We start from the raw sequence: 17,414 nt of genomic DNA, 5'->3' as shown, positions 1-17,414 counted from the left end.
TGCCAAATAAATGTAATGAATACATTTACCTTCGATACCCCAAACTATAAATCATGGTCATAACATTGTTTATATTATTCTGGTCCATGTCATATCTTCAATAATGGATATTCTCCAGAAGACCTGTCTTATATATCTTTAAATTCCCCATCCTACCTGTCACAATGCCCTGTAGAGTAGATAATCAATAAACATGGTGATTTAGTATCTCAATATGTTCAGTTACAGTAAATTATATAGAAAAGAAAGAAGGAAGAAAGGACAAACCCATGCCTGCTGTAAGAACTAAACAAGAACTAAACACCTTAAAAAATTGTTTTTAGTGTTTATTTTCTTTTTGAGAGACAGAGCATGAATGGGGGAGGAACAGAGAGAGAGGGAGACGCAGAATCTGAAGCTGGCTGCAGGCTCTGAGCTGTCGGCACAGAGCCCGATGTGGGGCTCAAACCCACAAACCGTGAGAACATGATCTGAGCTGAAGTCAGATGCTTAACCAGCTGAGCCACCCAGGTGCCCCACCTAGTGGGATGATGTAAAGATTATCTTTAGTCTTCAATAAGAAACCAGTGGTTTTGTAGTAGCTTCAAAATATACCTGGCATATCGGGTAATTTATTTTAAATATCCCAAGGTGGGGGAAAACCCAGTTGAATTATTTGATTCAGATGCCCTAATTTGTTCAAGGTAAAAATCATTAACATATTAGCAGCATTAAGTACTTAGAACATGTAAAATCCTTTTGGAAATATTTTAAGCAGCTAACCCCAAGACACTTATCATTGAAATAAGGTACCTGTGAGTTTAAGACTTAGTTTGTATAACGTTGTTCTATCATTTCTGTGGAATATGGAAAGTATCATAGATAGATAGATAGATAGATAGAGATAGATAGATAGATAGGGACATAATCAAGATTAAAAAAAAAACAAAAACCTCAGTGTGTAAGTCCTCTTTAAATGCAATCTATTGGACCCAATTCTCCAACCAGAGAGAGCTGAGGCAATAGAAGTTTCCTTAGCAGTTTATGTGTTCGGGAGAGAATTTTGTTTTCCTCTCCTGAAGTAGCATCCTATAGAAAATCAAGCCGACCAAATAAGAGCTTCTATGAGGAGTATGAGGATCCATGGATTGAATTCAGTGAAGTGGATGCCTCTACCCCTGAAATTGCATATAAGTGTGTACACACACACACACACACACACACACGCACGCAGAAAAAGAGAGAGTGGAGATAGGTTCATAGATTTCAGGAAATTCTCAAAGAGTTTATAGTAAAAAAGGCCTTGCCTCCCAGATTTAGAAACGGACGGATTGTTTTCTAAGCAGCACTCAGCAATGAGATGATGTTGACGTATCTGATACCACAACTTCTACCCGATTAGAGAGCCTACATCTCAAAACACGAGTAGAGCTTTTCTAGCTATCTACTGTATAAATGTCCCTGTCCACATCAGAGAAATGTGAATTTTGCCCGAGTAAAGGTTTTCTTGGCTTACATTCACGCTGCTAGGGCTCTGAACTCTTCAGTGGGATTGTGAATGAGGTAGGACTGGGGGAGACTCACAAGCTAATGGACACTTTTGCGCTTGAGTCAGAAATATATCTGTGGCTCAAGCATAGTATCATTTAAACTTCTTATGCTCCCTTCCTTAGGAATTGAGAGAATCTGTATACCACACTGGCCAAATTCCAGCTGGATAATTACATTCCACTTTCCTACCGTGGCTCTATTTTCTGTTTTATTAGAGATTCCTCACTGTCTCACCCAAACATCGAGGCAGTTACTTCACACACATAAGAGTATCTGCTGCTTCTCGGTCCTGAGGGAGTAGCACTGCAGTGGCAAATCAATTATTGTGGTCAGTGTAGCTTAAAATGTTGGCAAATCTGGGAGGTTTATGATGTAATATTTAATTGCCTTTAGTATGTACAGAGACAATAGAGAATAAATATGTATTATGAATGCAGATGGTTCAGAAATTTGAAATAACATTCGGATCTCTCAGAGTTCACATAGTCTCTATGTGAAGTCTCTGTTCATTTGACCAAACCTCAGTCAGAATTTAACCCTTCTCAGAGTACAGAGGCTGCATTCCCACTACCTGGCACATGGCTGACACACAGTTGGCACACAGCAGATGTCCACTAAAGGATAAAACAAGGGAGGGAAGGAGAGAAGAGGTTTCTTCAGGGCCACCTTACATATTACATTTCTCGGAACATTTAACTCCTTAAAACATCAGTAAGAAATCCAGGATTGGCCATCCTCAAACACTACCCAGTTCGAGTCTTCAGGATAACGTGATGAAAGGTCTAAAGTCAACTTCTCAAGCTTTCAGTGGGAACTCTTTAATCTTAACTCCTTAGTTTTGCCAGAACCTTGGTAGACTCAGCATGTCAACACACCCCAACCAATATATCCTTTCTCTTTCTCTCCCTCTCCCTCTCTCTCATTGTCTTTCTCACACACACCCACATCCACATTAATTTATGAATCATTCTTTCAAAAACTATTTACTGACACAACTATAAAACTTGTCCCTCTGCTTTTACTGAATTTGATAGTGTTTATTCCCTGCTTTGTTCACTTGGGTGCCATATGCTCTGCCCTACATGGTTGGTGTCCTTTTCAGGTGTCCAGTTTTTTTCCTCTCCAAATGACATGAGAACCCTGATGATTAAAGTGTCTATGACAGGGCACCTGGGTGGCTCAGTTGGTTGAGCGTCTGACACTTGGTTTTGGCTCAGGATGTGATCTTGTGATTGGTGAAATGGAGCCCCATGTCAGGCTCCCTGCTGGGCATGGAGTCTGCTTGAGATTCTCTTTCCTTCTCCCTCTGCCCCTTCCCCACTATTGCGCATGTGCACACGCTCTCTCTCTCTCTCTCAAATTAAAAAAAAAAAAAAAAAAAAAAAATTAAAGTGTCTGTGACAGTAACCCCTGCACATACCCAGGAAAATTATTAACGTGTATTTGATTATTACTTTCTGCCTTAATGAATTTCATGGTGAGAATTTCATGGTGTTTAAGATATACAACATTAATTACATTCAATGCCATGTCTATTCATTTCATTTAATAACTCTTTGTGAGGTAGATGGTGTGAGCACGGTACTATGTCATAAAAATGAAACAATGATTAAGATATACCTACTCTGAAAACGGATGCAGACTTGTGGGGAGAAAGACATAAAGAGTGGATTTAATAAAAGGAAGAGTGGTAGAAATGCTTTATTGGAGCACTGGTTCTCAGCCAGGACAATTCTATCCCCCAGGGAACATTTGGCGATAACCGGAGACCTTGTGGATTGTTACACCTGGGGAGTGCTATTGGCATCTATCCAATAGATGGCCAGGGATGCGTCTACATCCCAGTGATCTATGCTGCACAGGACAGACCCACAACAAAGAATAATCCAGTCCCAAATGTCAAGAAACCCCATAGCAGAGAAAGCATTGGGAAAGCAGAGAGGGAAAAGAAAGTCAATGGGCAGACTGGGAGCATATTGGTTCAAAAGATGGAGGAGGATGGGGTGCCTGGGTGGCTCAGATGGTTGAGTGACCATCTCTTGATTTTTGGCTCAGGTCAAGGTGCTGGGGTCATGGGATCAAGCCCTGCAACAGGCTCTCTCTCCCTCGGCCCCTCTCTCCTGCTCTCACTCTTAATGTGTGTGCATTCCCTCTAAAATAATAATTTAAAAAAAAAAATGGAGGAGGAGAATATAGGTATGTATTTCAGTTTTTAAATGCGTTGAACATTTTTTAATAATGTCTTAGAAGATGATAGCAATGGTTACCTCTGGAATACAGGACAGAGGCTCTTAGATGAAAAAGGAGATGTTGTTTCATGTACCACTGTATACCGTTTAGGATTTTGCCTTGTGTATGCACAACATCTTCAGTTAAAGTGCTATATTGAAAACTGGGAAAAACTTTTAAAAATAGCATTATTAGTAGAATTCAAAAGCAAGTTCAAAAGCACCCAGAAAACAATTCAGTACTATTGTGATACTACCAATTCTTAAATTATGCAATGAAATTGTATCTTTCTTTAAACACAGCAAATATGATTTAGCAGTGGAACAAAAAAACAAAAACAAAAACAAAACAAAAACCCCTGCTCCACATTCTCTTGCTTCTGGAAAGACGCAGTGACTTGAGAGTCCTTTGCTAAGACCTCTTGAATCCACTCTTTCATTTTCTATTCCATGGCAGCCACCTTTATTTCAGACTCTCATGACCACTGCCCCAGACTATTTCAATAGCCTCCTAAACGGTTTGCAATCTCTCTTCCGTCTAATCTGTTTTATCTACCACTGCCAGGATTAATCACCTTAAAGCCCACTCTCAGATCACCTCCGCTCCTGTTCGGAGCCTTCCTTGTTCAGTCTGCAGTGCACTGTCCGCTGCTTGGCAGGGCATTCAGACCTCAGCTCCCTCCAACCTTAACTCCGACGGAATCCTTACATACAGCTTTCGCCAGCCAAACTGACCGCTGGCTCTGCACCTCACATCTCCCCAGGGCCCCATCATTGTAACGTCTCTCCCACCTGAAATAGATCTCGAACGGATCTTCAGCTTCGATATCGCCAACTTCATCAAGCCACGTGATTGCACCAACCGGAAGTAATTGCTCCTTCATAAATTCTACAGTATTCTGCACTTTTCCTTATGCTGCATAACATACCCGATCTCAGATTATCATTACTTATGCATTGGATATCCTCTGCTAGAATTTAAACCTCTCCAAATTGATCCTTGTGTGTGTTTAGGAAGCATGCAGTTCTGTGCTTTCTGGCTAGTACTCACTGAAAGAAGAAATGAATAAGATGAAATGCTGTGTATTTACTGTGCTTATTTTTTTTTTAATCTCAATTTGATGTCCATTGCTTTTGACGCTAAACTCCATTAACATAAAACACAGTAAAGACTCATACAATAAACATGGAATCTAGAGAGTGCTGAGAATCATATTCTTCTCAGGCTCGATTTAAAATGCTCATCTAGTGGCAGCGAGGATCCTGTTATAGAGTAGGGCTATTTTTGTAATGGAAATGAATGACTGTCAGCATTTGGATTAATAGATAATCCTCTTGGAAGGTGGAAGGGGAAGGAGAAAGAGAGTACTAAATCCTTCAGCACAAAGTACGAGCTTTAATAAAGGAGCCAATAAAGTAAAGGAATTAAGAAGACACAGCAAAAGCCACATTCCGGTCAGACTCAAGTGCTGAGATTTATGCGGGACTGACTCTTACATCCTGCCCTTGTTTGTTCTTCTTCTCCTTGCACCTGTAAGCCAGAGGGCTGCAACTGTCTTCCAGTGCCCTACCTCCACTCTGCCTCCTACTTTTTTGCCTGGACTGTTGTAACAGCTAGCGAACTTGAACTTCTGCCCGTAGCTGTTTGCTCATCTGATTCACGCTTTACAGCTCCTGCCTCAGATTATCTCCTAAAATCAAAGCAGTAGTGCCCTGTTACTTCTGGATGAAGCCCAGGCTCTCCAGACTCGTGGTTCAAGCTCTTAAAATCAGGTGCATCCCCTGCCATGCCCCACCTCCTCATTGCCCAGGATCCAATTGGACTTCAAGTCTTTGCCGAGGCTTGTCTCATTTGCAATATAATCCTCTGCTAGGGATGTCCTTGCCCCATTCTCTGGCTCTTTTCTGCTTACCTTCAAGAACCAGCCCAAATGGCACCGCCTCCAAGAAGCTTTCCCTGACGTCTCTCCCTTCCAAATGGTTCACTTTCCCTCATCTGGCCTGTCATCGTGCAATGTGCTATCACAGGTTCTACCTTTTCCTTAGATTGTCTGTTCACATACCTGTCTCTGTCCTCGGAGCTCCTCAGAAGCAAGGACTGTGGCATAGATGACTTTCTGTCCTCAGAGCCCAGCATGGTGTGGAGAGCAGGACAGATGCTGGCTGGGTAGGAAGTGGTGATGGGCCCGCCTCACTCCAGGTGTAGAGACTTCTCTCAAACGTCTGGCCCTCCTCACTCTCTGTGCTCCAGCCACACAGGCCTTCTTTTGGGTCCTTGAACACACCTGACTCCTATCTGCCTCTGCACTGGCTTTTCCCTCAGCCAAAAACTGCCTTCAGGTGTTCCCGTGACAGGCTCCTTTGTATACTTTAGGTCTCAGTCAAATCCACCTTCTCAGATGGCCTTTCCCAACACCTTGAGTCAAGTAGCTCCCCTTGCCTGCCCCCGTCACCAGCCAACACTTCACCTCATCTTGTTTCTTAGGAACACTCACCACACCCTGAAATTGTGGCCATTTATTGATTTGCTTTTGTATTGTCATTGTTATTTCATGTCTGCTTTCCTCCCATTAGGAAGGAACTTTTTAGTTTACTATAGTATATCCAGCGTATCCACAATGGCACATGGGAGGTGCTTAGTACCTGAATGAACGAACGAATGGACAGATGAGTGAATATTTGCTGGTCTATAACAAAATTTCTCCAGAAAAACAAACACTCTTCCTACCTTGGAGGAACTCAAATTCTACGAACCTTTCTAAAGTTCATAGGTGGGGCTGAAGCTAAAAATATTTTAGCGACTCAAGTACAGAGACGCTTTTGATATTCTCGGGTTCTGTTATGGAACGCTCTTCATTTTGTTATTTTAAGCATGTCCTTGGTGACGCAGAAAGCTATTTAAATTGGCTGTGTTTAGGAACAGTGCCACAAGGGAGCTAGTGGCATCCACTCGCATGATGGCCATCCTGCCAACATTATGTTAATCACAGATACTTAGAGCTTTGGTTTCCTGCACAATATCTCCTATGAACAGAGTACTTGATAAATATTTGCTCAGCGACTGAATGAATGCCTTAGTATTTTGCCCTGCTTTCTGCAGAAGAGCTTGAATTATTGCCCAGCTTTTCTCTGGTAAACCTAGGGCTTGCTGGCCCCTTTCCCATCTTCTCCTTTGTGAAAAGCCCGGCTCCACGCTGCCCAGAGGAAAGCAGGACTAGTCATTTGGCAGCAATGTCTGCTGCGGCCAGAAGGGGAGGACTGCTTGGGGCCAGCACACGCAATGTTTTTTTGCGTGTAGCTTTGTTTGCCTTTGATTTATTTATTTTCCTTTTCTGGAGAACAGTGAACTTTTCTCTAGTCAGTAAGACGGGCTCATCAGTGTAAATCTCCTTAATCCCCCTCACATTTTGATTCACTAAATATCCGAGTGCCTACTTGGTGCCTGGCAGTGTGCAAAGCATGGCAAGTAGGAGATAAATTGGACAGCGAGGTCTAGGCCCTAAAGGAATAGGTGTATGGCGTATGGCCTAGCGAGAAAGACGGCCTTGATTGACACCTAATTACATGAGGATGAGCAATATTGGAGGCAAGCATAAGAAGCCATGAACTTGCCTAGTAGGTGCCTGCATGACCAGACTGGGTGGTGGCAAGTCCCATTCTTGTTGAAACCACTTTCAGCTTATATTTTAAGGTGACAGCTTGCAGTGTGTCCCGAGAGAAGAAAGTTTCATTTTATTTCCCCCCCCCCCCCCCGCTATTTGTGCTGTGACTTATCTGTTACTTTTTCTCCCACTGGTATATCTCATGGGGCAGTGTGTTTCTGAAAGTTAAGTGTCCTGAGGTCTCACGTACATCTGCAGACATTTGCTGTCCGTTGGAGTTGGAACATTGGATTCAATCTTTATTTTGCTGTCTTTGAAATATATATGAGGCCACCGGCCTGTTGGGTCCCGTTCCCTTAGCTCCTTCTCCACGACTGGATTTTTAAGTTTTTAGTCTGCGTGTGGTGCTTGCATTCTCTCCCTGTCTAGTGCTGTTGTCCATCAATTTTCCTAGAGCATCCACTTTGGATGAATGTCATATGTTTTATCTATTACAAGAATAAACTTTATAGCCATGCTTGTGAACAGAATTGGTGGCCATGACGGCCATAGAGTGACGTATCCAAAGTCTTATTATAGTAGGAAATAGCGAGTCCCTTTCATTCAACGATTACTAAATTCCTGTTCGTGCTAGGTTAAGTACTGGAAACTCACACATTACCAGGAAACTCTCTTTTCTTAACGTTAGTTCAGTCACTAGGCCCACGAAACGTCAGAAGCCAGGGACATCAAGAGCAATGACACAATCCTTGCCTTAAGGGATTTGACAGTTCAGGAAGAGAGAAATATTGCAAATATAAAGGCTTCAGTAGAATAAGACGCTGGGTTCAGTGGGAAAGATTGGTTAGTTCTACCTTAGTGATGAATAGCAGTCAGAGGAGAGCAGAAAAGCCCAACAGGGCTCAAAGCTGAGCTTTAGAAGTAGATTAGGTATCTGACTATACAGGGGTAAGGGAGTTTCTGGGGAAACAAAGACACAGAAGGGATCAAGTATGGTATGTTTAGATTATTGCTATGCAAATAATCTGGAGCACAGAGAATGGCGAGAAGCATGCTAAATGAACGGCACAAAGACAATCTCCTGGAGACCCCCATACTGCACCCCGAGGTTCGTGGGTACGCAATATGCCAAAGGCAAGGCGGGAGGCAGAGCGAGCAGGAGTGGGGAGAAAGGGTTTTCAGTCGGGTAGTAGTGGCATAAACTGGTTTCTATTTGATAAGATCATCCTGGAGGAAGCCCTAATGTGAAATGGGGTCAGTTAGGGCAGTTCTCAACCACTGTGTCATTACACACTAGGACATCCCTTGCAACCTCATTTGAAAAAAGTATTTGCATATGTTGCTGGGTTTAATGTTCTGATTAAAAAAAACAAACAAGCAAAAAAACATTTACCTCTATGTTAACAGGTGAGATTGGCCTATGATTTTCTTTCCTTAGACTGCCCTGGGTCAATTTTTATATCAAGGTAAAAGTATCCATAGATGACTTAGATTGCTTTTATTCTCTTTCTAGAGTTTCAAATGGTTTTATAACAGAGAAGCCTATCTGTTCTTTGGGGGGTTGGTGAAATCACTTAGGAAACCATCCAGGCTTGGAGTCTTTAATTTTGAGGAGGGAGAAATTTTTGTCTACTTATTCAACTATCTTAATGGTTACTGGATTATTCAGATATTCTATTTTTTTCTTTGTTCAGTTTTATAATTTATATATTCCTATAAAATTGTCCAGTTGCTGACAAGTCTCTTTATTTTCAAAACTATCTGGGGGCGCCTGGGTGGCGCAGTCGGTTAAGCGTCCGACTTCAGCCAGGTCACGATGTCGCGGTCCGTGAGTTCGAGCCCCGCGTCGGGCTCTGGGCTGATGGCTCGGAGCCTGGAGCCTGTTTCCGATCCTGTGTCTCCCTCTCTCTCTGCCCCTCCCCCGTTCATGCTCTGTCTCTCTCTGTCCCAAAAATAAATAAACGTTGAAAAAAAAAATTTAAAAAAAAAAAACTATCTGCATAAAGAAGCACAAGAATCTTTTAGGGGAAATAGAAATATTCTGTATCTTATTTGTGGAGAGGGGTTCAAAGATATATAAAAACTTACCAAATGTGGTGGTGTTTTGTAAAATATATTTTTGTTTTCCTGTATTGTAATTATTGTGTTGTTAATATATATAGTTCATGGTAAATAAATTACACCTCATAAAGTTGATTCACATTTATCTGCAGAAAATTGTACAAAGTATTTCTTGTGATTTTTAAAAATTCTCTTCTCTATCTTAGGACATGTTCTTTTTTGCCTTAATATTGTTCATTTGGGTAATCTCTCTTCTTTGTGAATCTTGTTAAAGGTCTGTCCACTTCATTATCTTTTAAGTGACTCACTCTGTAGGAAGAACCCTCAGCATCCTTGCCTTCTTGATCTTTCTGCCATGGTGCCTTATAGTATCCCTCCTCTCCATCTCCCTACCATTCTGTGTGGGTAAATGAGGGCATATAAGAGGTTAGGTGACTGGAGGAGAAGACCCTTGTGGCAGAAACCAGAGTGAAAGGGATGAAATTCCTTCTTTCAAGGTGTCTAGTGCAGTCAAAAGATCAGACTCAAGAGCTAGGAGGCAGTTTCCTCTGTGCAAATTGATGCGGCTACCGTATCATTTGGTGTCGTTGAAAATGCCCCTCCGAATATTTAAAGAGGGCTTAGCTGGCAGTGTGAACACCCATTACCCTTTAGGAACTACGTTGTCTCACTTTTACATCCAGGGCCATCACACCGCCTCTTGATGCATGACCCTACCTTAACTGGCAAACTGAAGAAAATGGGCAGCAGAATCTGAAAATAATATAGCATCAGTTAACTAGTAAATAGTTAATATATTTTACTCTCTTGGAATTCATGTATTTGTTTTGTCAGCTAAATATATCTGACTAGTTGCTTAATGCAGTTTGTATTGTTCTTTCTATTTGTTGTGGAAAAAAATGAGTCTTCTGGATTTGAGGGAGCTAATTATACTTAATTGTTTAATGTAAAACTCTATTGCTTTTTATTTTTCTTCTAGTTATCAAGTGCATTCTAGGAGAAAATATCATAATATGTGAGACTATTTCATAATGCAGTGTTTATATCTTAATACTAAATATGAGCTGAGGAAGTAATATCCCTATTAAAAATATATTCAGAGTTGGCACTCAGTTGTCTTGGGGCTGATTCAAAATAAGCAGGTGCTGTGTGAAAGACGTACCAAAAATATTGTTGAACATTATTCCCTATCAGTGTAAGATAATTGTGGGTTTTTGAAAACTAGAAAGGAAAATGTCTGTTGTAGGTAGGACTTGGTCACTTACAAAGTCTTACTAAACGGCCTAATGGGAAATCCACTCTGCTTTTACTGCATCAGCAACAAGGTTATCTTCAATTTGAATTAGACCTCCCAGAATGGAAAAAGGGGGTGAGGGGGGTGGCAGAAACTTGAGTAATCTTTTACCTTGCTTCCTTATGCTACTTTCCTTTTTATGTATTTGAGCTATCTTTCATTCATTTTGTTTTAACTTTGGGGACAAAAGTTGGAAACCCAAGTCTGAGGGCTGGGACTGCCATAACAAAGTCCCACAGACTGCGTGGGTTCAAACAGACCTTTGTGTTCTCACAGTTCCGGAGGCTGGACATCTGAGATCAAGATGTCTTCAGGGTTGGTTTCTTCTCAGGCCTCTCTCCTTGGCTTACAGGTGGCTGTCTTCTCATACTGTATTAATGTTCTCCAGATAAATAGGACCAACAGGATGTGTGTGTGTGTGTGTGTGTGTGTGTGTGTGTGTGTGTGTGTTTGGAGAGAGAGAACTATCTGTATCTATACAGAGAAAGAGACAGAAACTGAGAGATTTACTAAGGAATTGGCTTGTATACTTGTGGTGACTTTGGAAATTTAAAATCTTCAGGGTGGACTGGCAGGCTAGAGATTCAGCGAAAAGTCCCAAGACTTCGTCTTTGTTCTTCTAAAGCCTTCAGCTGATTGGAAGAGGCCACCCACATCACAAGGACAACCTGCTTTACTCAAAGTCCACCAATTCAAATGTTAATCTCATCCACAAAAAACAAAACAAAACAAAACCCCACATCTGTACAGAAACATCCAGAATAATGTTTGACCCAATACCTTGGCCCAGCTGAGTTGACACATAAAATTAGCCATCATGCATGGTCTTCTCTATCTGTGTCCAAATTTCCTCTTCTTACAAGGACATAAGTCATATTGGATTAGGGCCCACCCTAATAAACTCATTTTCATTTAAGACTCCATCTGCAAATACACTCATAGTCTGAAGTCTTAGGGGCTAGAACTTCAACAGATGAATTTTGAGAGAACACAACTGAGCACATAACAGCCATTAATTTAAAAGTAAGCATAACTAGAAATACAACCTAAAGGGAAAAACAGCCCTCTTAATGCTGAAAATGTGTTGTTTCCTCTGACTTTAGGATAAAGCATGTTTGTGAATCCTCAGATAAACCAATTAACTGGAATGGGAAGTAACTTTTTTACATATTCATGTTTGTACAATCTAGAAGTCAATTTTGCTTTTCTTTGCCAAGGATATTTCTATTATCACCATAATTAGAGATTAGATCTTTAAACATTTATTATTCTGGCTATATCTGGATTTCTACCTGTTTTCATTTTGTGCTTTAAAATTTCAGATTAGAGTGTAATGTGTGAGATGTTTTATCTTGAATTATGAACTAATTTGAAGTTGCTATTAAAAACAGAGCCACATTCCTGCTTCCTTTGGCAATATAAGACATAAACATTGGGGAAATTACCAATACAAATAAATGAAGGGAAGCACGAACAAGAGAATATAAAATAAGGACAAATCTGAAAAGGCTTCTCTGAAATCATAATATAATCTTACAACATGATCTCTTATGTTTTACATCAGTATCTTAAGTCACTTATATTTCCCAAATCTGTTTAAATAAAGGGTAAGATGCTTCCCTCTTTCTGACTCTGAAGAAATGCTTCTCTTCTCTCTCTTTTTTTTTTTTTTTTTTTTTTTTTTTTGTTTTGCAGATAACAAAGAGATTTTTCTTTCCAAAGCAATTCACAAGTCCTTCATAGAGGTTAATGAAGAAGGCTCAGAAGCTGCTGCTGCCTCAGGTGCCAAGATAGAGTTTTCTAAAATCTTCTTGTCTTTTTTAGATGTGTATTTTTAAAATCATCTTGGGTAGGGGGTGGGGGTCATTTTTAGACCCAAGCTAAAAAAAACTGACTCTGCTCTAACTCAGAAGTCAAGCTAATGCTGAGTTTTCTAAACAGTATGAAGTACACACGTCCTCCATTGCCCTGATACTGGAGAACTCCCACCTCTAAGGAGAGGCAGGGGGACATTGACAGCTCTGTAGAAGACATTTCCCTGCTGTGCTGCCTCTTTCGATATTTTAAATATTTTCTTGCTGCCCATTTAAACACTTTTCTTCCTACCTAAACATTTGTGGAAACTAGTTCTTCATTTTGTCAACAGTCTTGATTTTTTAAAAGCACATCCATAAACAAGGTGTAATAAATTATTTTAAATAATTGTAACTCAATGATGTTCATAAAATACTTCTATATAAATAATTTGAAAATGTAGACCTACATCATGTGTTCCAAGCGAAATGTTAAATGTCCTTGATTGTTTTCAATGTTCTGATTTCCCTAGTTAAAGGAGAATGATTTCTCCATTGAATTTTTTCCCATTTGTTTTTGTTTTTGTTTTTTTGTTTTTGGATTTGTTTCAATCTCATGTTCAATAGCTATGTTCAAATTTTAGTAGGATTTTGCCTTCCTTTGGCAAAATGTAATATATCATTTTTTAACTTCTCCGTAAATTTGTCCACCTAAAGGATATCACCAGTTAAAACTGTTTTCAGGAAGAAATAGAAACACGGTAGTCTTAGGCATCAAGAAAGCTTAAGATCTTACACAGTTTGATCTTGACCTTTTCCTGACAACCAATCACCCTGTAGCAAGTATAACACGATTATCCCATAATAAGGATCTCAGGGGAGTTCGGTTTCCCAGCTGTAGGAAACATCATGCCTCCCTTCCTGCTGTATATTCCATTTAATCACTGCCGTTCTAGCCACTTACTAAAAGCCTGATGACTTCCCACGTGAAAATCCCCATTTTAGACAAAAGAAAGAATGATTCGAGGATATAAAGAAACTTGGTTTTTTTGTCTGGGGTGTTTGTTAATTCTCCCCCTTTCCTTAATTCAAAGGTCATTTTAATAAAGCTATGTGTCTTCATCTGAAACAGAATGACAGGCAGAATAACTTTTTCTGGTATTTTGGTGGAGTGGAGATAGGAAACTGTATGTGTGTGTATGGTGTGTTTAAAGATCAAATAGAAATGTTAGCACCTTTACAATTTTTCCTCTAAGCCTTTAAAATCTTGTTTTCCTGTAAATTGTTGCCTTTGCATTAAACATAGATGGTTTGGAGAAATTACTCATTAGTCTCTGCACATCCACAGACATGTAATTACTTTCTCTCTGCACTTGTAGGCATGATTGCAATTAGTAGGATGGCTGTGCTGTATCCTCAAGTTATTGTCGACCATCCATTTTTCTTTCTTATCAGGAACAGGAGAACAGGTAAGTCTGTTATGAGCACCGAATTGTATCTATAGGCCAAAGAGAGATAATTTTTAAAAAGTTGAGAGCATTTTTACCACATTATGTATCAGATAATTTCTCATGTTCAATTTTTTTTTAAGAGAATTATTTATATTTTTCCTTTGAGAACACTGCTACTTATAAGCAAGAAGGAAAGTAAATATCCCACTCTTTTGTTCACACCCTGTTCTGTTCACTTCCAACCCAATGCAGGTACAGTCCTATTCATGGGCCGGGTCATGCATCCTGAAACAATGAACACCAGTGGACATGATTTTGAGGAACTTTGAATCATTTCATATGTAAAATAGTAACCAAACACATTATGTGTGCAACTGGTGCAGTTAAGATTCGTGTTTTACGGTATATCTTATGATACTATTTAAAAATAGCTCCAGATAAAAACAGTGTATGTAAATTATAAGCCAACTTGTCAAGGAATGTTATCAGTCTCATTGAGGTGATGGTCCTGTGGTGTCACTGTGTTTGTTGTGCTGTTATTTAAAATAAAAGTACATATTGATCATGTGAACAGCTCTGTTTTCATTTTATAAATTGTAGTATAAGGATACTTCTAGGTAAAACTTGATTTTGTGGACATCTGAAATCTTTCATAATCATGCAAAAGCAAAGAGCCAAAGTAAATTAGCACCACCATAATAAGCAATAACAAGTCAGCTGAAGACAGGTTCTCCACAAAAATTCTAATTGTTATTTCTCTGAAGATGGTGCATAGTGTAGTATAAAAGAGTATAAACTGAATATCTTCTGTAGGCTCTATGACAAAACTTGGTGGAAAAAAATAGGACTATGCAAACCCCCAGGTTATAGCTATAGTGTATTTACTACGTCAGAAACCTGGTATATCACCATGTTTTGCTGCTGCAAGTCACATCCAAATTTCAACAAAGTTCCCAAAATAAACCACATGAGCACATTAATAATAAAAATGTTCCCTTTGGTAGGTCACCAGAAAATTAACTAGAAAAACCATGCTAGTACAGATTCTGGAAACTGGTAGGTCAAGGGCTGAATGCTGCCCACAGAGATGTTCTTGTTTATTCTATGTGGGAGGATTTTATGTTTTGAACTTGAATGTCTATAATTGGGGTATCACATTCTGGGTTTCTCTCATGGCTCTTGGATGCATTGGTATTTGGGACCTCTGGAGAGTCATGGTAAGTACTTAGCAGAATATATTGGCCTTATTTTAGCAGAATATGTTAGCAGAGTATATTGGTCTTATTTTCTAGTACACGAAGATTCCAGTGGGGGCTATGCCCACTTCTTATGTCTCCAGTAAATTACTTAGTTATCCTTTGACTGAGATAATGGTATTCCTTGGATGGGTGGGGGAACGAGCTGGGGGAGATGATTTCATCACGTTCCATGAATGGAACACCAAATTTTTGATTCTGTGATTAATGGTTGTAGAAAAAGTTTTAAACAGTTTCCAAACTTCACAGAAACAATTGGCATGTGACTTACTTGTGTGTTAGGTATTTTGCTATGATTTGGAGCCGTCAACAAGAATTGATATTATCATTAACTTGAATTCTGTTCAAGGAAGTAATGGTTTGGGGAAACCAGGCTTGACCCTAGACCTACCGAGTTCTAAACTCTGGGGAAAAACTTGAAAATCTGTTTTTAACAGATTCCCCGTGGTGATTTTGTTATACACCAGATCTTAAATATTGCGCCCCCCCCTCAAAAAAAAAAAAAAAAAGGATACATATGGAATACTTACGTAGTAATTGTTTAGAGACAGTCTATTTATAGAAAATTAGATCAATCAATTAAGTATCCTAAAGTATTAGTGCTTTTCAAACTTTATGTGTAAGGGAGTAACCTGGGCATCTTATTAAAAATGCAGATTCTCATTTAGAAGGTCTGGGGTGTGACCTGACATTCTGCATTTCTGACAAGCTCCCAGGTGATGTGACTGCTTTTGGTACATGGACTCAGATTGGTATCAAAACTCCACTTAACATAAGGTTTGCATGTTTCGTACTTTTATATATGGAAACACAAAAACTGTGTAATATTCATACAGCTTGGAGAGATTCAGGGGGTGGGATAGCAGTCTCTGTTAAAAATGCAATGCACTTATACAAAAAGGGAAAACAATGGTTTTACTCTAAAGCTTCTTTTTTCATGTACATACAATGGAAAAATGCAGCCTCCTCTGCATATTAGAACACTTGAAACATATTCTTTAACAATATGGAGACATTTATAGGCAGTGCCCACAAAAAATTTATGAATACCCAAGGATACAATGCTTAACACTGAATCTTTTACAGCTTATGTTTTCAGAAGACTTATAGTTTATTCATAAAGCTGAGGTTATTGTAAAACAGTGCTCTTGTTTTCATTTATAATGTACACAGATTGTGCTAACTGATGTTGATTCAGTGTTGATATTCTAGGTTTGTGATATTCTTTATTACCGTATCACTACTTGTTAAGCATTACATCTATTGCTATATCTGTAAGTCCATCAGTCAACTAAATGAGTTATCTATAAGGAAGAGTAAATATCATTAGACAAGCATGAGAATGTTATAAAGCCCCAAATGCAATTTTTATTAGCTGGTATAAGATTAAACTCTACCATTCAGAATGTTGACCTTAAACTATTTCATTACAATTTAGATGTCCCTTAAATGAAAATGGATTCTGCTTTGGTATTAGCATGTCTGTGGAGTTCTTTAAAAATACAATACTTGATAGTACCAAGTTTTTCCTATTGTTTGACTTTGTTTATAATTTCTTCAATATCTTCATTTCTGTTGAAAAGGTAACATCTCATAGTTCAGTTCCATTTCCTTTAAAATGTATAATTTATCTCTCTCTCTCTCTCTCTCTCACACACACACATACACACTGTGCACAGCTTATGGAAACTTCTTTCTCTTTGACTATATATTTTTGGAAGAAATCAACAATTATATATCTTTTGCTTTTATTTTAAATCTTTCCAGTTTTATTGAGGTATAATTGACAAGTAAAATTGTGTCTATTTAAAGAGTACAATGAAATTTCACATACATATACATTGTGAAATGATTAACACAATCAAATTGATTAACACATCCATTATCTCACATAGCTACCTTTGTGTGTGTGTGGTGAGGTTTACTCTCTTAGCAAATTTCAAGCATACAATATAGTATTCTTTTTATTTTTAAAAGTTTATTTATTTATTTTGAGAGAGCACACACACAACTGGGGTAGGGGCAGAGAGAGAGGGAGACAGAGAGAGAATCCCAGGCAGGCTCCACACTGTCAGCACAGAGCCTATGCGTGGCTTGATTTCATGAACTGTGAGATCATGACCTGAGCTAAAATCAAGAATCAGATGCTTATCCAACTGGGGTACCCTGGTACCCCCAATGTAGTATTCTAAACTATAG

General features: G+C 39.2%; 1 protein-coding gene across 4 annotated transcripts in view; it reads left to right on the top strand.

Annotated features, from left to right (window-relative positions):
- The window catches only part of SERPINI1 (serpin family I member 1), a 72,625-nt gene extending 58,095 nt beyond the window's left edge, over positions 1-14,530 (top strand). For all 4 annotated transcript variants that reach the window (XM_045503053.1, XM_045503051.1, XM_045503054.1 and 1 more), the window contains exons 7-9: positions 12,411-12,497; positions 13,888-13,977; positions 14,212-14,530. In XM_045503053.1, the coding sequence (XP_045359009.1) occupies positions 12,411-12,497; positions 13,888-13,977; positions 14,212-14,288 (254 nt within the window). In that variant the 3' untranslated portion in view covers positions 14,289-14,530. The remainder of the gene's footprint in view (positions 1-12,410; positions 12,498-13,887; positions 13,978-14,211) is intronic.
- Positions 14,531-17,414: the final 2,884 nt, after the last annotated feature.

The sequence above is a fragment of the Leopardus geoffroyi genome, chromosome C2 (assembly GCF_018350155.1).
Source record: "Leopardus geoffroyi isolate Oge1 chromosome C2, O.geoffroyi_Oge1_pat1.0, whole genome shotgun sequence".
Lineage (NCBI taxonomy): Eukaryota > Metazoa > Chordata > Mammalia > Carnivora > Felidae > Leopardus > Leopardus geoffroyi.
The sequence above is the reverse complement of the archived record's forward strand: the minus strand, read 5'-3'. Positions and strand labels throughout refer to the sequence as shown.